Raw genomic sequence first — 23078 nt, 5'->3', positions numbered from 1 at the left:
TGAGGACCGCCACAGGAATGGAAAACCCAGAGTTACCTCTGCTGCAGAGGATAAGTTCATTAGAGTTACCAGCCTCAGAAATTGCAGCCCAAATAAATGCTTCACAGAGTTCAAGTAACAGACACATCTCAACATCAACTGTTCAGAGGAGACTGTGTGAATCAGGCCTTCATGGTTGAATTGCTGCAAAGAAACCACTACTAAAGGACACCAATAAGAAGAAGAGACTTGCTTAGGCCAAGAAACACGAGCAATGGACATTAGACCAGCGGAAATGTGTCCTTTGGTCTGATGAATCCAAATTTGAGATTTCTGATTCCAACCGCAGTTGCTTTGTGAGACGCGGTGTGGGGGAACGGATGATTTCCGCATGTGTATTTCCCACCGTAAAGCATGGAGGAGGAGGTGTTATGGTGTGGGGGTGCTTTGCTGGTGACACAGTCTGTGATTTAATTAGAATTCAAGGCACACTTAACCAGCATGGCTAGCACAGCATTCTGCAATGATATGACAACAAGTGCTCAGCATATGTGGGAACTCCTTGACTGTTGGAAAAGCATTCCAGGTGAAGCTGGTTGAGAGAATGGCAAGAGTGTGCAAAGCTGTCATCAAGGCACAGGGTGGCTATTTGAAGAATCTCAAATATAAAATATATTTTTTGATTTGTTTAACACTTTTTTGGTTACTACATGATTCCATATGTGATATTTCATAGTTTTGATGTCTTCACTATTATTCTACAATGTAGAAAATAAATAAAGAAAAACCCTTGAGTAGGTGTGTCCAAACTTTTGACTGGTACTGTATATTTAAAAAAATCACACTACCTGAGCCACTTGTGTGGGTTGTAGACTCCGTCTCATGCTACCACTAGAGTGAAAGCGCCGCCAGCATTCAAAAGTGACCAAAACATCAGCCAGGAAGCATAGGAACTGAGAAGTGGTCTGTGGTCAACAACTGCAAAACCAGTCCTTTATTGGGGGTGTCTTGCTAACTGCCTATAATTTCCACCTGTTGTCTATTCCATTTGCACAACAGCATGTGGATTTTATTGTCAATCAGTGTTGCTTCCTAAGTGGACAGTTTGATTTCACAGAAGTGTGATTGACTTGGAGTTACATTGTGTTGTTTAAGTGTTCTCTTAATTTTTTTGAGCAGTGTATATATATATATATATATATATACAGTGGGGAAAAAAAGTATTTAGTCAGCCACCAATTGTGCAAGTTCTCCCACTTAAAAAGATGAGAGAGGCCTGTAATTTTCATCATAGGTACACATCAACTATGACAGACAAAATGAGAAAAGAAATTCCAGAAAATCACATTGTAGGATTTTTAATGCATTTATTTGCAAATTATGGTGGAAAATAAGTATTTGGTCAATAACAAAAAAGTTTCTCAATACTTTGTTATATACCCTTTGTTGGCAATGACACAGGTCAAACGTTTTCTGTAAGTCTTCACAAGGTTTTCACACACTGTTGCTGGTATTTTGGCCCATTCCTCCATGCAGATCTCCTCTAGAGCAGTGATGTTTTGGGGCTGTCGCTGGGCAACACGGATTTTCAACTCCCTCCAAAGATTTTCTATGGGGTTGAGATCTGGAGACTGGCTAGGCCACTCCAGGACCTTGAAATGCTTCTTACGAAGCCACTCCTTCGTTGCCCGGGCGGTGTGTTTGGGATCATTGTCATGCTGAAAGACCCAGCCACGTTTCATCTTCAATGCCCTTGCTGATGGAAGGAGGTTTTCACTCAAAATCTCACGATACATGGCCCCATTCATTCTTTCCTTTACACGGATCAGTCGTCCTGGTCCCTTTGCAGAAAAACAGCCCCAAAGCATGATGTTTCCACCCCCATGCTTCACAGTAGGTATGGTGTTCTTTGGATGCAACTCAGCATTCTTTGTACTCCAAACACGACGAGTTGAGTTTTTACCAAAAAGTTATATTTTGGTTTCATCTGACCATATGACATTCTCCCAATCCTCTTCTGGATCATCCAAATGCACTCTAGCAAACTTCAGACGGGCCTGGACATGTACTGGCTTAAGCAGGGGGACACAGCAGGATTTGAGTCCCTGGCGGCGTAGTGTGTTACTGATGGTAGGCTTTGTTACTTTGGTCCCAGCTCTCTGCAGGTCATTCACTAGGTCCCCCCGTGTGGTTCTGGGATTTTTGCTCACCGTTCTTGTGATCATTTTGACCCCACGGGGTGAGATCTTGCGTGGAGCCCCAGATCGAGGGAGATTATCAGTGGTGTTGTATGTCTTCCATTTCCTAATAATTGCTCCCACAGTTGATTTCTTCAAACCAAGCTGCTTACCTATTGCAGATCCAGTCTTCCCAGCCTGGTGCAGGTCTACAATTTTGTTTCTGGTGTCCTTTGACAGCTCTTTGGTCTTGGCCATAGTGGAGTTTGGAGTGTGACTGTTTGAGGTTGTGGACAGGTGTATTTTATACTGATAACAAGTTCAAACAGGTGCCATTAATACAGGAAACGAGGGGAGGACAGAGGAGCCTCTTAAAGAAGAAGTTGCAGGTCTGTGAGAGCCAGAAATCTTGCTTGTTTGTAGGTGACCAAATACTTATTTTCCACCATAATTTGCAAATAAATTCATTAAAAATCCTACAATGTGATTTTCTGGATTTTTTTTTCTCAATTTGTCTGTCATAGTTGACGTGTACCTATGATGAAAATTACAGGCATCTCTCATCTTTTTAAGTGGGAGAACTTGCACAATTGGTGGCTGACTAAATACTTTTTTTCCCCACTGTATATACACATACACACAGTGGGGAGAACAAGTATTTGATACACTGCCGATTTTGCAGGTTTTCCTACTTACAAAGCATGTAGAGGTCTGTAATTTTTATCATAGGTACACTTCAACTGTGAGAGACGGAATCTAAAACAAAAATCCGGAAAATCACATTGTATTATTTTTAAGTAATTAATTTGCATTTTATACATCAGAAAAGCAGAACTTAATATTTGGTACAGAAACCTGTGTTTGCAATTACAGAGATAGTACGTTTCCTGTAGGTCTTGACCAGGTTTGCACACACTGCAGCAGGGATTTTGGCCCACTCCTCCATACAGACCTTCTCCAGATCCTTCAGGTTTCGGGGCTGTCGCTGGGCAATACAGACTTTCAGCTCCCTCCAAAGATTTCTATTGGGTTCAGGTCTGGAGACTGGCTAGGCCACTCCAGGACCTTGAGATGCTTCTTACGGAGCCACTCCTTAGTTGCCCTGGCTGTGTGTTTCGGGTCATTGTCATGCTGGAAGACCCAGCCACGACCCATCTTCAATGCTCTTACTGAGGGAAGTAGGTTGTTGGCCAAGATCTCTCGATATATGGCCCCATCCATCCTACCCTCAATACGGTGCAGTCGTCCTGTCCCTTTTGCAGAAAAGCATCCCCAAAGAATGATGTTTCCACCTCCATGCTTCACGGTTGGGATGGTGACTAAAATGTAATGTAATGTTTTCTTGGGGTTGTACTCATCCTTCTTCCTCCAAACATGGCGAGTGGAGTTTAGACCAAAAAGCTATATTTTTGTCTCATCAGACCACATGACCTTCTCCCATTCCTCCTCTGGATCATCCAGATGGTCATTGGCAAACTTCAGATGGGCCTGGACATGCGCTGGCTTGAGCAAGGGGACATTGCGTGTGCTACAGGATTTTAATCCATGACGGCGTAGTGTGTTACTAATGGTTTTCTTTGAGACTGTGGTCCCAGCTCTCTTCAGGTCATTGACCAGGTCCTGCCGTGTAGTTCTGGGCTGATCCCTCACCTTCCTCATGATCATTGATGCCCCACGAGGTGAGATCTTGCATGGAGCCCCAGACCGAGGGAGATTGACCGTCATCTTGAACTTCTTCCATTTTCTAATAATTGCGCCAACAGTTGTTGCCTTCTCACCAAGCTGCTTGTCTATTGTCCTGTAGCCCATCCCAGCCTTGTGCAGGTCTACAATTTTATCCCTGATGTCCTTACACATCTCTCTGGTCTTGGCCATTGTGGAGAAGATGGAGTCTGTTTGATTGAGTGTGTGGACAGGTGTCTTTTATACAGGTAACGAGTTCAAACAGGTGCAGTTAATACAGGTAATAAGTGGAGAACAGGAGGGTTTCTTAAAGAAAAACTAACAGGTCTTTGAGAGCCGGAATTCTTACTGGTTGGTAGGTGATCAAATACTTATGTCATGCAATAAAATGCAAATTAATTACTTAAAAATCATACAATGTGATTTTCTGGATTTTTGTTTTAGATTCCGTCTCTCACAGTTGAAGTGTATGATAAAAATTACAGACCTCTAGATGCTTTGTAAGTAGGAAAACCTGCACAATTGGCAGTGTATCAAATACTTATTCTCCCCACTGTATATGAATAAAAAATATTAAGTTATTCAAGTATAAATTACCCAAATTACCATAGATTACCTGTTTACCCAAATTACAGAAGATTTCCGGTAACATTGATAAATTACCGGTAGTTTTGCAACCCTGCATGTGATTAGTGATTAATTTACGTCTGTCCCTCATTTTAAGGTCAACCCTGTTACGTGAACTGAACTCTATTTTAATTATGGTGAAACTATTCCTTTTTAAATTATTTTTTTCAAAAGAAACATTGAACCTGGAACCCGAGTGGCGCAGTGCTAGCTGTGCCACTAGAGATCCTGGTTCGAATCCAGGCTCTGTCGTAGCTGGCCGTGACCGGGAGACTCATGGGGCGGCGCACAATTGGCCCAGCGTCGCCTAGGGTAGGGGAGGGAATGGCCGGCAGGGATGTAGCTTAGTTGGTAGAGCATGATGTTTGCAACGCCAGGGTTGTGGGTTTGATTCCCACAGGGGGCCAGTATGAAAAAAATAACTAAAAATGATGTATGCACTCACTAACTGTAAGTCGCTCTGGATAAGAGCGTCTGCTAAATGACTCAAAAAAAATAAAACAAAAAAAACATATAATAGTCAAATCATAGTGTAAAAGCAGTTGAGCTGGCTCTACTCTTTTTGGCAATTTTCTGGTGGAAAACAGCTCGTTGAGCATAACACATGAACCATTGGAGGCTCTTCAGTGAATTTCAGGAAAATGTCAAATAATGAAACATTAAAAAAGTTATTCTTTTTAGATAAAACTATACTAAATATATTCAAGTCACCAAATACCTGATTAAAACACACTGTTTTGCAATGGTCTACAGTAGCCTCAACAGCACCCTCTAGTGTAGCACCATGGTGTAGCTGGAGGACAGCTATTTTATCTTTTATCTTTTCAACTACTGAATGGAAAGACGACCATTTTCGCATATGTTGACACCGATATTGTGCTGGAGATAATGGATATGAGGTGGAAAAGGTTGTCGAAGTGTACCAACATTTTTAAACCATTGGGACAACTACAGGTGATGTTAAAAGTGTACCTGCACTATTTAGTCCACCGACTGCATATATTAGCCCTGCGATTGAAGTACAGCATCTTTGTCGAGTCTTAAAAGCAGGCAGGTGAGGACGGCGCTCTGGCATGAGGTGGAAATCCTTCGCTTCATCAACAAGATCCCTGTTGGAAGGAACACACAACTCAAAAGGTTGGCAATGTATGACAGTAATATTACATGAGAGCTACTTGGCCTCCAAAAGTAGCAGAGATATACATTTATCCAAACCTAAATTAACTATTTCTCAATAACCATTTTAGATACAGATATACAGTTGCGGCCAAATATACAGAAGATCAGGCAAGAGCGACTTCGCCAATGACCTGGCTCTTTATCACACACACACCAAAATCTACAAGACAAAACTGATGGACTCCTATTATTTTGGCCAGCAAGTCGGCCTGGTTATCAACTGCAGCAAGACAAAGGTCATGCCCATCAACATCAACACAGCAAAAGCAGTCAGAATTAAGGAACAAGACCTGGTTAACCAGAAGTTTTACTTACCTTGGGAGCATCATATTCCATGATGGAGGCACCAGCAGAAACATCTGAACCAAAATCAATAAAGCAAGAGCAACCTTTACGAAGTTCAATAAAGTCTGGAAATCCGGACAATATAGCACTAACAAAAAACTGTAAATATACCAGAGCTGTGTACTGGAAACACTCCTTTATGGTGCGGAATGCTGGAAAATGACAGAAGCAGACCTGGATAAAGTATCTACTTTCCACACAACTTGTCTCTGGAGAATCATGCACATCTTCTGGCTAAACACAATATCAAACACCAACCTCAGACAAACGAAGCAGGAAGCCATGGTGCCATACTCAAGAGACGCAGCTGGATAGGACAAGTCCTGAGAAAGAGTACAGACTCCATCCCAACAATAGCTGTCCTTAGAATTCCAGAGGGCAGACGTAAGAGGGGGAGGCCCAACACAACGTGGCGGAGAACAATCGAGACTGAGCTCCAACAACAGCAGAGCTGGGGCACGGTGGAGAAGATGGCCAGAGACAGGCAGAAATTTACTGCCTTTGTTGCTGCCCTATGCGCCAGCCGGCGCAATGGGGATGAGTGAACCAAAGGAGGTTTGGTTTGTTGTTGGTTTATCCCTGAATAATAATAATAATAACTGGGGCCTACATCTCTATGTGGATGACACATTATTACCGTGACCCCTCAGGGCAGCAGGCCATTAACGACCTTCAGCTTGGCTTTGATTCAATTCGAGAATTGCTCACCGATCTTAAAGTAGTGCTAAATGTTAATCAAACCAAGTTTGTTGTTCTCCATGTCTCGTAAAATTGACCCTAAAGATCTGTGTATCTGCACCTTGAAGAGAGCCCAAATTGAGCAAGTCCCTCATAAGTATTTAGGTATTTGGATTGACAATAATCTGTCTTTTAAAACATGCATTGAAAAACTAACAAAGAAGCTGAGAATTAAGATCTGTTTCCTTTATAGAAATAAATCCTGCCTTGTTCAAGCATCGTTCTTCCCAGTACTTGACTATGGTGATATAATCTACATGCAGGCAGCAGTCTCTGTTTTAAAACCTTTAGATTCAGTCTATCACTCAGCCCTGCATTTTATCAATGGAGACAATTTTCGTACACATCATTGCCTTTTATATAGTTTGGTTGGCTGAGAGTCTCTGACTACCAGAAGGGCCCAATATTGGCTGCTATTTGTACATAAAGCAGTTCTCCAGAAACTCCCATACTACCTCACCTTACTTATTAATTGGAAATCAAGCCACTCTCATACTCACTCTCATGACCAGCTGGTTCTAGAGGTTCCGCAAGTCTCCACAGAGTCTGGGAAGATTGTTTTTAGTTATTGTGCCCATGGAGCATGGAATGACCTGCAGGCCACTTTGAGGCTTGACTCTCTGGCCTGGAAGGGTCAGTTCGGGACTTTGATGAGGAATGTTGTGAAGGAGAACTGCACTTGTTTTGATTGATGTGTTATTGTATCTGTCACTTTTGAATTTGATTTGTTGCAATGTGTAATTGTACATTTATAGTGTTGTGTTGAGACTGATCATGTTGATATATTGTTCCCAGAACACCCTTGTAAATGAGACCATGTTCTCAATGGTTTCACCTGGTTAAATTGTTTTTATTCTAGTTGGAACGGAGCGTAGTCTCCTATGCATTTCCCAAGGTTCAACAGTGGAATAGCTGGCAAGAATGCAGATAGGTTTAGCTGTGGTAATGATGTGGTGACAGATGAAAAAAACGTGTCATTTATAGTATTGGCAATGGAAGTATGGTTGTCTGGGTCGAGCCTCTCAACTTTGATGGAGATTGTCTTTTTACTGCTGGTCAGAGATTTAATTTGATGGTATCACGTGGCTGGGTTCTCCCTCTTGCTTTTCTGAATTTTGTTGTGGTACAATGTTTATCTTGCTACCTTGATCTCTCTCTGGGTTTTGTTCCTCAGAGTGTGCCATATATATATATACTGCTCAAAAAAAATAAAGGGAACACTAAAATAACACATCCTAGATCTGAATGAATGAAATAATCTTATTAAATACTTTTTTCTTTACATAGTTGAATGTGCTGACAACAATATCACACAAAAATTATCAATGGAAATCAAATGTATCAACCCATGGAGGTCTGGATTTGGAGTCATCCTCAAAATTAAAGTGGAAAACCACACTACAGGCTGATCCGACTTTGATGTAATGTCCTTAAAACAAGTCAAAATGAGGCTCAGTAGTGTGTGTGGCCTCCACATGCCTGTATGACCTCCCTACAACGCCTGGGCATGCTCCTGATGAGGTGGCGGATGGTCTCCTGAGGGATCTCCTCCCAGACCTGGACTAAAGCATCCGCCAACTCCTGGACAGTCTGTGGATGGTGCAAGACATGATGTCCCAGATGTGCTCAATTGGATTCAGGTCTGGGGAACGGGCGGTCCATAGCATCAATGCCTTCCTCTTGCAGGAACTGCTGACACACTCCAGCCACATGAGGTCTAGCATTGTCTTGCATTAGGAGGAACCCAGGGCCAACCGCACCAGCATATGGTCTCACAAGGGGTCTGAGGATCTCATCTCGGTACCTAATGGCAGTCAGGCTACCTCTGGCGAGCACATGGAGGGCTGTGCGGCCCCCCAAAGAAATGCCACCCCACACCATGACTGACCCACCGCCAAACCGGTCATGCTGGAGGATGTTGCAGGCAGCAGAACGTTCTCCATGGTGTCTCCAGACTCTGTCACGTCTGTCACATGTGCTCAGTGTGAACCTGCTTTCATCTGTGAAGAGCACAGGGCGCCAGTGGCGAATTTGCCAATTTTGGTGTTCTCTGGCAAATGCCAAACGTCCTGCACGGTGTTGGGCTGTAAGCACAATCCCCACCTGTGGACGTCGGGCCCTCATACCACCCTCATGGAGTCTGTTTCTGACCGTTTGAGCATACACATGCACATTTGTGGCCTGCTGGAGGTCATTTTGCAGGGCTCTGGCAGTGCTCCTCCTACTCCTCCTTGCACAAAGGCGGAGGTAGCAGTCCTGCTGCTGGGTTGTTGCCCTCCTACGGCCTCCTCCACGTCTCCTGATGTACTGGCCTGTCTCCTGGTAGCGCCTCCATGCTCTGGACACTACGCTGACAGACACAGCAAACCTTCTTGCCACAGCTCGCATTGATGTGCCATCCTGGATGAGCTGCACTACCTGAGCCACTTGTGTGGGTTGTAGACTCCGTCTCATGCTACCACTAGAGTGAAAGCGCCGCCAGCATTCAAAAGTGACCAAAACATCAGCCAGGAAGCATAGGAACTGAGAAGTGGTCTGTGGTCAACAACTGCAAAACCAGTCCTTTATTGGGGGTGTCTTGCTAACTGCCTATAATTTCCACCTGTTGTCTATTCCATTTGCACAACAGCATGTGAAATTTATTGTCAATCAGTGTTGCTTCCTAAGTGGACAGTTTGATTTCACAGAAGTGTGATTGACTTGGAGTTACATTGTGTTGTTTAAGTGTTCCCTTAATTTTTTTGAGCAGTGTGTGTGTGTGTGTGTGTGTGTGTGTGTGTGTGTGTGTGTGTGTGTGTGTGTGTGTGTATATATATATATATATATATATATATATATATATATATATATATACACACACATATACAGTGGGGAGAACACGTATTTGATACACTGCCGATTTTGCAGGTTTTCCTACTTACAAAGCATGTAGAGGTCTGTAATTTTTATCATAGGTACACTTCAACTGTGAGAGACGGAATCTAAAACAAAAATCCAGAAAATCACATTGTATGATTTTTAAGTAATTAATTTGCATTTTATTGCATGACATAAGTATTTGATCACCTACCAACCAGTAAGAATTCCGGCTCTCACAGACCTGTTAGTTTTTCTTTAAGAAGCCCTCCTGTTCTCCACTCATTACCTGTATTAACTGCACCTGTTTGAACTCGTTACCTGTATAAAATACACCTGTCCACACACTCAATCAAACAGACTCCAACCTCTCCACAATGGCCGAGACCAGAGAGCTGTGTAAGGACATCAGGGATAAAATTGTAGACCTGCAAAAGGCTGGGATGGGCTACAGGACAATAGGCAAGCAGCTTGGTGAGAAGGCAACAACTGTTGGCGCAATTATTAGAAAATGGATGAAGTTCAAGATGACGGTCAATCACTCTCGGTCTGGGGCTCCATGCAAGATCTCACCTCGTGGGGCATCAATGATCATGAGGAAGGTGAGGGATCAGCCCAGAACTACACGGCAGGACCTGGTCAATGACCTGAAGAGAGCTGGGACCACAGTCTCAAAGAAAACCATTAGTAACACACTACGCCGTCATGGATTAAAATCCTGCAGTGCACGCAAGGTCCCCCTGCTCAAGCCAGCGCATGTCCAGGCCTGTCTGAAGTTTGCCAATGACCATCTGGATTATCCAGAGGAGGAATGGGAGAAGGTCATGTGGTCTGATGAGACAAAAATAGAGCTTTTTGGTCTAAACTCCACTCGCCGTGTTTGGAGGAAGAAGGAGGATGAGTACAACCCCAAGAACACCATCCCAACCATGAAGCATGGAGGTGGAAACATCATTCTTTGGGGATGCTTTTCTGCAAAGGGGACAGGACGACTGCACCGTATTGAGGGGAGGATGGATGGATGGGGCCATGTATCGCGAGATCTTGGCAAACAACATCCTTCGCTCAGTAATTGAAGATGGGTCGTGGCTGGGTCTTCCAGCATGACAACGACCCAAAACACACAGCCAGGGCAACTAAGGTGTGGCTCCGTAAGAAGCATCTCCAGGTCCTGGAGTGGCCTAGCCAGTCTCCAGACCTGAACCCAATAGAACATCTTTGGAGGGAGCTGAAAGTCCGTATTGCCCAGCGACAGCCCCGAAACCTGAAGGATCTGGAGACAGTCTGTATGGAGGAGTGGGCCAAAATCCCTGCTGCAGTGTGTGCAAATCTGGTCAAAACCTACAGGAAACGTATGATCTCTGTAATTGCAAACAAAGGTTTCTGTACCAAATATTAAGTTCTGCTTTTCTGATGTATCAAATACTTATGTCATGCAATAAAATGCTAATTAATTACTTAAAAATCATACAATGTGATTTTCTGGATTTTTGTTTTAGATTCCGTCTCTCACAGTTGAAGTGTACCTATGATAAAAATTACAGACCTCTACATGCTTTGTAAGTAGGAAGTGGTCCTCTGTAGCTCAGCTGGTAGAGCACGGCGCTTGTAACGCCAAGGTAGTGGGTTCGATCCCCGGGACCACCCATACACAAAAATGTATGCACGCATGACTGTAAGTCGCTTTGGATAAAAGCGTCTGCTAAATGGCATATTATTATTATTATTATTAAAACCTGCAAAATCGGCAGTGTATCAAATACTTGTTCTCCCCACTGTATATGTATGTGTATATGTATGTGTATATATATATATATATATATATATATATATATATATATATATATATATATCGGCCTCCCAAGTGGCGCGGTGGTCTAAGGCACTGCATCGCAGTGCTAGCTGTGCCACTAGAGATCCTGGTTCAAATCCAAGCTCTGTCGTAGCCGGCCGTGACCGGGAGACCCATGGGGCAGCGCACAATTGGCCCAGCGTCGTCCAGGGTATGGGAGGGAATGGCCGGCAGGGATGTAGCTCAGTTGGTAGAGCATGGCATTTGCAACGCCTGGGTTGTGGGTTCGATTCCCACGGGGGGGTCAGTATGAAATGAAAAACATTTAATAAAAACAATAATAATAATGTATGTACTCACTATCTGTAAGTCGTTCTGGATAAGAGCATCTGCTAAATGACTAAAATGTCAATGTAAAACAATATAAAATGTAAAAACCAGATATAAAGTATGTAGAAAAGTTAATGGAGCTACATATTTTTAAACCACGCCATTGGCCATGCCCACTAACCCCGCACCCTAACTTTGCCACCGCTGCTGAAAAAATCCTACGGGAAACAGTATTAGTTTGTTTCATCTGTTTCCTTCTTGCGTCGTGGGTAATAGTCTATCCAGTGAATGCGTTTTCTACCTTTCCGGCACCCTCTCCGTCTATGGAATTTTCTATGTATTCCTTGTTGAATCAGTCTATTTTCAAGCTGCTTACTCAGGGTAGTCTTGATCTGCTGGAGACTGTTTAGGAATCCTCTTGAATACTGAATGCAAGTTGTCATTGTTTAGCGAATTCAAATCAAAGCATTAAATGAATCGGACTGATTTATCCTCAAATCTACCATTCTACGAGTCCAACATTTCTAGATTAATGTAATCTTTTCGTAATCAGCTTCCTAAATCTAACACTTGTTTAATATTTTTATTTTTTATGTGAATAATGACTAAATGTACAAATGTTATCCAAGGCTGCCATCTATGCGGTCTTCCTGCTTACCAACGACGAAATGAAACATTCAAATAAAAAACCACCCACCCTACAATCAAACATGGGGAGGTTCGATAATGCTGTGGGGTTGCTTTGCTGCCTCTGCTACTGGGGGCCTTGAAGGTGTGCAAGACATCATGAAATCAGCAGATTATCAAGGTGTTTTGAAGTGCAATGTTCAACCCAGTGTCCAAAAACTGTGTCTCTGTTGAAGGTTGGGAGTCTTCCAGCAGGATAACAACCCCAAACATAAAAAGCAACCTAGAATGGTTCAAGAAGAAATGCTGGACTTTTCTGGAGGGGCCAGCGAAGCGTCTAGATCTGAATCACATCCATAACTATGGCAAGAGCTGGAAACAGCCGTTGGTGGAGGGCACCCTTCAAACATTGAAGAATTAGAGCAGTGTGCTGCTAAAGAGTGGGCAAAATTGCCAGTAAGAAGGTGCAGCAAGTTCATTGAAGGATTTGTCGGCAGTTATCTTGGCCAAAGGCTGTGCAAACAAGTACTAGCTCCGGGGTGCCATTCATTTTGTCCATGCCATGTCTTTATTAAAGATACATTTACAAAAATAAAAATGGTTCTGCAAGTACAGTACCTTCAGAAAGTATACATACCCCTCGACTTATTCCACATTCTGTTTTGTTACAGCCTGAATTAAAAATATATTAAATTGATTTAAAGTGAAAACATGTTTTTAGAAATTGATGCACATTTATTGAAAATGAAATACAGAAATGTCTAATTTAAATAAGTATTCGAAACCCTGAGTCAATACATGTTAGAATTACATTTGGCAGTGATCATAGCTATGAGTCTTTCTGGGTAAGTCTGTAAGTGCTTTGCACAGCTGGATTTTTTTAAATCTTCAAGATCTGTCAAATTGCTTGTTGGTCATTGCTAGACAACCCTTTTCAAGTCTTGCCATAGATTTTCAAGCATATTTAAGTCAAAACTGTACCTTGGACACTCAGGAACATTCACTGTCTTTTTGCAAACAGGATGCATGTTGTGGAATATTTGTATTCTGTACAGGCTTCCTTCTTTTCACTCTGTCAATTAGGTTAGTATTGTGTAGTAACTACAATGTTGTTGGTCCTTCCTCAGTGTTCTCCAATCACAGCCATTAAACTCTGTAACTGTTTAAAAGTTACCATTGGCCTTTTGAAATCCCTGAGCGGTTTCCCTCCTCTCCGCCAACTGAGTTAGGAAGGACGCCTGTATCTTTGTAGTGACTGGATGTATTGATACACCATCCAAAGTGTAATTAATAACTTCACCATGCTCAAAGGGATATTCAATGTCTGCTTTTTTTTTTTTACCCATCTACCAATAGGTGCCCTTCTTTGCGAGGCTTTGGAAAACCTCCCTGGTCTTTGTGGTTGAATCTGTGTTTAAAATTCACTGCTCGACTGAGGGACCTTACAGATAATTGTTTGTGTGGGGTACAGAGATGAGGTAGTCATTCAAAAATCATATTAAACACTATTATTGCACACAGAGTAAGTGACATCTTAAGCAAATGTTTACTCCTGAACTTATTCAGGCTTGCCATAACAAAGGGGTTGAATACTTATTGACTCAAGACATTTCAGTTTTTCATTTTTAATTAATTTGTAAAAATTTCGAAAAACAATTCCACTTTGACATTATAAGGTATTTGTCTGTAGGCCAGTGACAATTTTTTTATTGTAATATATTTTCAATTCAGGCTGTAGCACAACAAAACGTGGAAAAAAGTCAAGGGGTGTGAATACTTTATGAAGGCTCTGTTAAAAGCAAAAATACATTAAAACATTAAAGAAAATGAAAATAGATGCAACAAATAGCGTTAGTCACCTGCATTTGTGGCAAAAGCGCACCAGCTCGTCCTGTTGAACGCGGTCTGCCAAGAACTGGGGTCGACAAAGGGGCAGACGGGTCTTGGAGAGCAATTCGGGGAGCCGAGGTTCCCGCTCCTCACGTTCATGCCGCACCCACGCAAGAACTGCTTCAAACACCTAGAATGAGGGGACAAAGAATGTCAGAGGGATTAGGAAAAAGCTTAGGGATTCAAATCCGGTCATGTTAGATGCCGTTTACCACAGCACGCACTGTTTTATCACAGGCGAGCGATTTTGCACTCATGACTGCATTCTCTATCAGAAAGTGGGCTGGCCCTAATTGGCATCGCGTGGGTCGAAACATTGCATTCTGATCATTTATAAAGCTGTTGCGCAAAAACTGCTGCATTACTTTACATCATTACTAACCTATAGAAGTAAGAAATACAATACCTGCTCACAGGAATGGTTTTTTTGTTTCTTCGCACCTCACTTACGGAACAATCTTCAGAATACCCTACAGTTGGACGCATTGGTGCCTTTCGGGCAGTTCAGATAGTTGGTGGAGGACCTCTTTACAGAGGAATGTGATTGTTAATTTACAAGTGTTTTTTCATTTTTTTATCTACCACCTTGATTGAAGTATTTACAGTTGAAGTCAGAAGTTTACATACACTTAGGTTGGAGTCATTAAAACTTGTTTTTCAACCACTCCACAAATTTCTTGTTAACAAATTATAGTTTTGGCAAGTCGGTTAGGACATCTACTTTGTGCATGACACAAGTAATTTTTCCAACAATTGTTTACAGACAGATTATTTAACTTATAATTCACTGGATCACAATTCCAGTGGGTCAGAAGTTTACAAACACTAAGTTGACTGTGCCTTTAAACTCCAGAAAATGACATCATGGCTTTAGAAGCTTCTGATAGGCTAATTGACATCATTTGAGTCAATTGGCAGTGTACCTGTGGATGTATTTCAAGGCCTACCATCAAACTCAGTGCCTCTTTGCTTGACATCATGGGATAATCAAAAGAAATCAGCCAAGACCTCAGAAAAACAATTGTAGACCTCCACAAGTCTGGTTCATCCTTGGTAGCAATTTCCAAAACCCTGAAGGTACCACGTTCATCTGTACAAACAATAGTACGCAAGTATAAACACCATGGGACCAAGCAGCCGTCATACCGCTCAGGAAGGAGCCGCATTCTGTCTCCTAGAGATTAACATACTTTGGTGCGAAAAGTGCAAATCAATCCCAGAACAACAGCAAAGGACCTTGAGAAGATGCTGAAGGAAACAGGTACAAAAGTATCTATATCCACAGTAAAACAAGTCCTATATCGACATAACCTGAAAGGCCGCCCAGCAAGGAAGAAGCCACTGCTCCAAAACCGGCATAAAAAAGCCAGACTACGGTTTGTAACTGCACATGGGGACAAAGATCGTACTTTTTGGAGAAATGTCCTCTAGTCTGATGAAACAAAAATAGAACTGTTTGGCCATAATGACCATCGTTGTGTTTGGAGGGAAAAGGGGGTTGCTTGCAAGCCGAAGAACACCATCCCAACCGTGAAGCACGGGGTGGCAGCATCATGCTGTGGGGGTGCTTTGCTGCAGGAGGGACTGGTGCACTTCACAAAATAGATGGCATCATGAGGAAGGAAAATTATGTGGATATATTGAAGCAACATCTCAAGACATCAGTCAGGAAGTTAAAGCTTGGTCGCAAATGGGTCTTCCAATAGGACAATGACCCCAAGCATACTTCCAAAGTTGTGGCAAAATGGCTTAAGGACAACAAAGTCAAGGTATTGGAGTGGCCATCACAAAGCCCTGACCTCAATCCTATAGAAAATGTGTGGGCAGAACTGAAAAGGCGTGTGTGAGCAAGGAGGCCTACAAACCTGACTCAGTTACACCAGCTCTGTCAGGAGGAATGGGCCAAAATTCACCCAACTTATTGTGGGAAGCTTGTGGAAGGCTACCCGAAACGTTTGACCCAAGTTAACCAATGTAAAGGCAATGCTACCAAATACTAATTGAGTGTATGTAAACTTCTGACCTACTGGGAATGTGATGAAAGAAATAAAAGCTGAAATAAATCATTCTCTCTACTATTATTCTGACGGAGCTTAAGAAACAAGGTTCATGAAATCAATAATTTGCTAGTAACAGACGACATTAATATTCTGACTATCTCTGAAACTCACTTAGATAATACCTTTGATGATACAGTGGTAGCAATACAAGGTGAAACCATTTACAGAAATGCTAATGGTGGAGGTGTTGCTGTTTATATTCAGAACCACATTCCTGTAAAGCTTTGAGAGGATCTCATGGAAAATACTGTTGAAGTAATATGGCTACAGGTTCATCTGCCTCACCTAAAGCCCATTATTGTGGGAAGCTGCTATAGACCACCAAGTGCTACCAGTCAGTATATGGATAACATGTGAAATGCTTGATAATCTATGTGATATCAACAGAGAGGTACATTTTCTGGGTGATTTAAATATTGACTGGCTTTCATCAAGCTGCCAACTCAAGAAAAAGCTTCAAACTGTAACCAGTTCCTGTAACCTGGTTCAGGTTATCAGTCAACCTACCAGGGTAGTTACAAACAGCACATGGATTAAATTATTAACATATTGATCACATCTTTACTAATGCTGCAGAAATTCACTTTAAAGTAGTATCCAAATCCATCAGATGTAGTGATAACAATATAGTAGCCATATCTAGGAAAACCAAAGTTCCAAAGGCTGGGCCTAATATAGTGTATAAGAGGTCATACAATACGTTTTGTAGTGATTCCTATGTTGTTGATGTAAAGAATATTTGTTGGTCCGTGGTGTGTACTGAGGAGCAAACAGATGCTGCACTTGACACATTTATGAAATTGCTTATTCCAGTTACTAATAAGCATGCACCCATTAAGAAAATGACTGTAAAAACTGTTAAATCCCTGTGGATTGATGAGGAATTGAAGAAACTACACTAAAAGCTTTTGAGCGTCTTAAATGAAGTTTTGGGGAAAAAGGCAAACTCAGCTCCATCATTCATTGAATCCGATGGCTCATTCATCACAAAATCGACTGATATTGCCAACTACTTTAATGATTTTTTTCATTGGCAAGATTAGCAAATTTAGGCATGACATGCCAGCAATAAACGCTTACGCTACACATCCAAGTATATCTGACCAAATTATGAAAGACAAGCATTGTAATTTTGAATTCCGTAAAAGTGAGTGTGGAAGATGTTAAAAAATGATTGTGGTCTATCAACAATGACAAGCCACCAGGGTCTGACAACTTGGATGGAAAACTACTGAGGATAATACCGGACGATATTGCCACATTTTCAATTTAAGCCTACTAGAAAGTGTGTGCCCCTAGGCCTGGAGGGAAGCAAAAGTCATTCCGCTACCTAAGAATATTAAAGCCCCCTTTACTGGCTCAAATAGCCGACCAATCAGCCTGTTACCAACCAATAGTAAAGTTTTGGAAATAATTGTGTTTGACCAGATACAATGCTATTTTACAGTAAACAAATTGACAACATACTTTCAGCATGCTTATAGGGAAGGACATTCAACAAGCACAGCACTTACACAAATGACTGATTGGCTGAGAGAAATGTATAAAAAGATTGTGGGGGCTGTTTTGTTAGACTTCAGTGCGGCTTTTGACATTATCGATCATAGCTGCTGGAAAAACGTATGTGTTATGGCTTTACAGCCCCTGCTATAGTGTGGATACAGAGTTACCTGTCTAACAGAACACAAAGGGTGTTCTTTAATCAACATAATCCAGGTATAATCAGGTTTTCCCCAGGGCAGCTGACTAATGACATGCCACTGGTTTCGAGTAAAGATACGTCACATACTACATTGACTGAAATGACTGCAACACTTAACAAAGAGCTGCAGTTAGTTTCAGAGTGGGTGGCAATGAATAAGTTAGTCCTAAATATTTCTAAAACAAAAAGCATTGTACTTGGGACAAATCATTCACTAAACCCTAAACCTCAATAAATAATGTGGAAATTGAGCAAGTTGAGGTGACTAAACTGCTTGGAGTAACCCTGGATTGTAAACTGTCATGGTCAAAACATATTGATACAACAGTAGCTAAGATGGGGAGAGGTCTGTCAATAATAAAGTGCTGCTCTACCTTCTTAACAGCACTATCAACAAGGCAGGTCCTACAGGCCCTAGTTTTGTCACACCTGGACTACTGTTCAGTCGTGTGGTCAGGTGCCACAAAAAGGGCAATTGGCTCAGAACAGGGCAGCACGGCTGGCCCTTGGATGTACACAGAGAGCTAATATTAATAATATGCATGCCAATCTCTCCTTGCTCAAAGTTGAGGAGAGATTTACTTAATCACTACTTGTATTTATGAGGTATTGACATGTTGAAAGCACCAAGCTCGGACACCCATGCATACCCCACAAGACATGCCACAAGAGGTCTCTTTATAGTCCAGAACAGACTATGGGAGGCGCACAGTACTACATAGAGCCATGACTACATGGAACTCTATTCCACATCAAGTTATTGATGCAAGCAGTTAAATTAGATTTAAGAAACAGATAAAAATACACCTTATTGAACAGCGGGGACTGTGAAGCAACACAAACATATGCACAGACACATGCATACACACACAATAACATACGCACACATGGATTTTGTATTGTAGATATGTGTTAGTGGTGGAGTAGGGGCCTGAGGGCACACAGTGTGTTATGAAATCTGTGAATGAATTGTAATGTTTGAAAAATTGTATAACTAACTTGATTTAGCTGGACCCCAGGAAGAGTAGCTGCTGCTTTGGCAGCAGCTAATGGGGATCCATAATAAATACAAAATACAAAATTCCTGAACTTATTTAGGCTTGCCATAACAAAGGGGTTGAATACTTATTGACTCAATACATTTCAGCTTTTCATTTTTTTATTAATTTGTAAACATAATTCCACTTTGACATTATGGGGTTATTGTGTGTAGGCCAGTAAATTTACAGTGGCCAGTAAATTCAGGCTGTAACACATCAAAATGTGGAATAAGTCAAGGAGTGTAAATACTTTCTGAAGGCACTGGATATTAAAATGTATGAAGGTTGTTTAGCGCACAGGAAAAGGCGTCCTGGGAGGATGGGACGGGGGGTTTGATCAGGTCATGCAGGCTCAGCCATTTGTTATAGCCTGGAGCAGGGGTCTCCAACAGGTCGAAATCCAGCTACTACTAGCTCGCCCAAGAATTCTGAAAGTACATACTTTTTTGTGTGTTTCACCGGAACCTGTCCTAAACAAATATCAGACACTGCAAGCTCCTGGCTACTATCCAATCAAAGCCATACTGACATTATTATAAACGAGCTTCAATGCCATACAACACTCCGTCCATAGCCTCCAACTGCTCTTAAACACTAGTAAAACTAAATGCATGCTCTTCAAATCGAACGCTGCTGGCACCCGCCCACCAGACTAGAATCACTACTCTCGACGGGTCTGACCTAGAGTATGTGGACAACTACAAATACCTAGGTGTCTGGTTAGACTGTAAACTCTCCTTCCAGACTCACATTAAGCATCTCCAATCCAAAGTTAAATCTAGAATCGGCTTCGTATTTTGCAACAAAGCCTCCTTCACTCATGCTGCCAAACATGCCCTCGTAAAACTGACTATCCTACCGATCCTGGACTTCGGCGATGTCATTTACAAAATAGCCTCCAACACTCTACTCAGCAAATTGGATGTAGTCTATCACAGTGCCATCCGTTTTGTCACCAAAGCCCCATATACTACCCAACACTGTGACCTGCACGCTCTTGATGGCTGGTCCTCACTACATATTTGTCGCCAAACCCACTGGCTTCAGGTCATCTATAAATAACTTCTAGGCAAATCCCTGTCTTATCTTAGCTCATTGGTCACCATAGCAACACCCACCCGTAGTATGCGCTCCAGCAGGTATATCTCACTGGTCATCCCCAAAGCCAACACATCCTTTGACCACCATTACTTCCAGTTCTCTGCTGCCAATGACTGGAACGAACTGCAAAAATCTCTGAAGGTCGAGACACATATCTCCCTCACTAACTTTAAGCATCAGTTGTCAGAGCACCTTACCGATCACTGCACCTGTACACAGCCCATCTGAAATTAGCCCACCCAACTACCTCATCCCCATATTGTTATTTATTTTGCTCATTTGCACCCCAGTATCTCTATTTGCACATCATCTCTTGCACATCTATCATTCCAGTGTTAATAGTAATTGTAATTATTTTGCACTATGGCCTATTTATTACCATACCTCCATAACTTGATACATTTGCACACACTGTATTTATATATTTTCTGTTGTATTTTTGACTTTATGTTTTGTTTTACCCCATATGTAACTCTGTGTTGTTGTTTTTATCACACTGCTTTGCTTTATCTTGGCCAGGTCGCAGATGTAAATGAGAACTTGTTCTCAACTGGCTTACCTGGTTAAATAAAGGTGAAATAAAAAAATAAAAAAATAATAAAAATAAATTATCCCACCCCTGGTTAGGTAAAGAACCAAACCTAACACAATATATTAAATTCCAGCAATTCCAGACCTCAAAAATTGTATTCTGATGTGATTTATGCATTAGCATTGTCTCAGAACTTTCAATTTGTTTGTTTCCCTATAAATAATTGGAAAAATAAAACCCAGAAAATGGATTTGGGGAAAATACTATATAAAACGGAATTCGGGAAAGAATGAATAAGATTTCATAGGGCTTATATTAGAGTTGATTACTTACCCTTTCTTTCCAGGTATATTGACAGAAAACACATTTATTGTATAGCAAGGACCTGGGGAAGACTTGCAGGGGAGAGGAAAATAGAAGAATTGCCTATTTAAAAGCTAAATTATTATTATTTAGCTCAGAACATGTTTCATTTTTTAAAAGTAGCTCTCATGCTAGAAAATGTTGGAGATCCCTGGCCTAGAGTCTAGGCTACCCTGCCACCCCAACACTTCTTCACCCTCTTCATTCACAATATTCTCACCCATCAGACTATTCTCTATTTAATCTTGGCTGTACTATATATTTTGTATTTCATAATAATACTTTCATAATTGTAGATTCCTTTTAATTACAAAATCAAATGCTGGTTCTAGTGTTAATTGGTTCATAGCGTCCATATTGTTTGGGACACAAACTTTATACAACTTAAAGCTCTTGGTCCATAGATAGTATATACAGATTTTAAAATGTTCAAATGTTGTTCACTAAATTAAATGATGGAAAATCCATCATGGCAAATGTTCTTGAGAAGTTGTAGAAATTATTTTCCAATGGATTTAAATTGAATGGATTTGAACAAAATGTGACTATCTAAAACAGGGTGCGGAGCTTTCCAAATGTGCATACCGAATCCCTTGGTATTGCTCCATCATGTTTCACTGCTTGAACCCCTAATGACAATAAAAGCCACAGACCTGCTCCTCCGCTTTGATGTTGAGCTCGTCACAGCCAACCAGCTCCAGTATTTCCTCTGGCCTGAGACTGAGGAACTCCTCAGACACGGACACCTCCACAAAGTGCTGGTGGACAAAACTGTTGGCCGCGTCGTACAGTGTTGTGCACATCATGGTCTCTGCAAACTGTCGCACGCCCAGACAGTTCTTAGGGTGAAGTCTGGGGTGAAATAGAGGTGGTGTGGAAGAGAGAGAGAAAGGGAGAGTAAAAGTTCAAATGAATGCTGCTTATAAGTTATTCACAACTTCCAGTTACTTTTAAATGTCATGGTTATTTTTTTTTCCGCCAATTGCTCATGCAAGATGTCACCCTAAGTGTGCAATATTGAAAAATAATTTGCCTACAGTGCCAAGGACTTTTGGGAGTTTAATAAATGCTCCAGTGTTGAGAATATTAGCGGCATACCCACAGACCAAAAAGCTGAACAGAAAAACACATTTTTGATTTGCAGAAGGGGAAATCAAATGATTAATTTTCCATGATTTACCACCAACAAGGGTTGGGTGCTGCTAGTAATAGGGTTCTCCCCAGGAATTTTAAACAAGGTGGTGCTGACAAGTACAGACATAATAATCATTTATTACATTTGTGAAATGTTTTTTTTATTACAAGAATGATCTCAAAGTACATACAAATTAGAAATAAAGTAATAATAATAATAAAATAATAATAATGAAAATATAACATCAAATAAAATATATATTCAGTCAGGTCCAAAATTATTGGCACCCTTGATAAAGATTAGCAAAAAAGACTGTATAAATTAAATTATACAAATACTTTGCTATATTGCATGCTAAAAAAAAAATCTGAAAATGCAATTATTGTGAGGATAACGGCATTGAGACTTTTTCTAAAATGTCTTATGAGATTAGAGAACACATTCCTCCATACAGAATCTTTACAGATCCATGATATCCTTCAGATTTGCCCTTATGGACTGCCCTCTTCAATTCAAACCACAGGTTTTCAATGGGGTTCAAGTCCGGAGACTGAGATGGCCATTGCAAAATGTTGATTTTATGGTCAATTAATCATTTCTTTGTGGATTATGATGTGTGCTTGGGGTTATGGATGTTACATGAAATGGACAAGCTTTTTGGGGAGACTGAACTTATTAGCAAAAGTCTGAGTTTGTAAGTCAAAACATGGATTGCCATGCGGATGGAAAGGCTTGGCTGAAAACAAAAACGATAATTTTGAAAAGATGGTCATTTCCATTATTACATTACAGAGGAAAAACAACCGATATGGATGTTACACCCTCCATTATGGATGTTACAGTCTGAAATAGACCTTCAACTCAAAGATTTCTTGATCAAAATCTATCATGACACATTTGTTGTCATTTGGAATGTCAGCAG

The 23078-nt window shown here is 41.3% G+C and overlaps 1 protein-coding gene across 2 annotated transcripts in view; it reads right to left on the bottom strand.

Moving 5' to 3' along the window:
• Positions 1-23078, bottom strand: part of klhl18 (kelch-like family member 18) — an 81837-nt gene that overhangs the window by 31049 nt on the left and 27710 nt on the right. For both annotated transcript variants that reach the window (XM_084139710.1, XM_084139711.1), the window contains exons 4-6: positions 21675-21873; positions 14193-14353; positions 5439-5575 (exon numbers count right to left, since the gene is read on the bottom strand). In XM_084139710.1, the coding sequence (XP_083995836.1) occupies positions 5439-5575; positions 14193-14353; positions 21675-21873 (497 nt within the window). The remainder of the gene's footprint in view (positions 1-5438; positions 5576-14192; positions 14354-21674; positions 21874-23078) is intronic.

This window comes from Coregonus lavaretus, assembly GCF_964263955.1.
Source record: "Coregonus lavaretus genome assembly, chromosome: 23".
NCBI lineage: Eukaryota > Metazoa > Chordata > Actinopteri > Salmoniformes > Salmonidae > Coregonus > Coregonus lavaretus.
The sequence above is the reverse complement of the archived record's forward strand: the minus strand, read 5'-3'. Positions and strand labels throughout refer to the sequence as shown.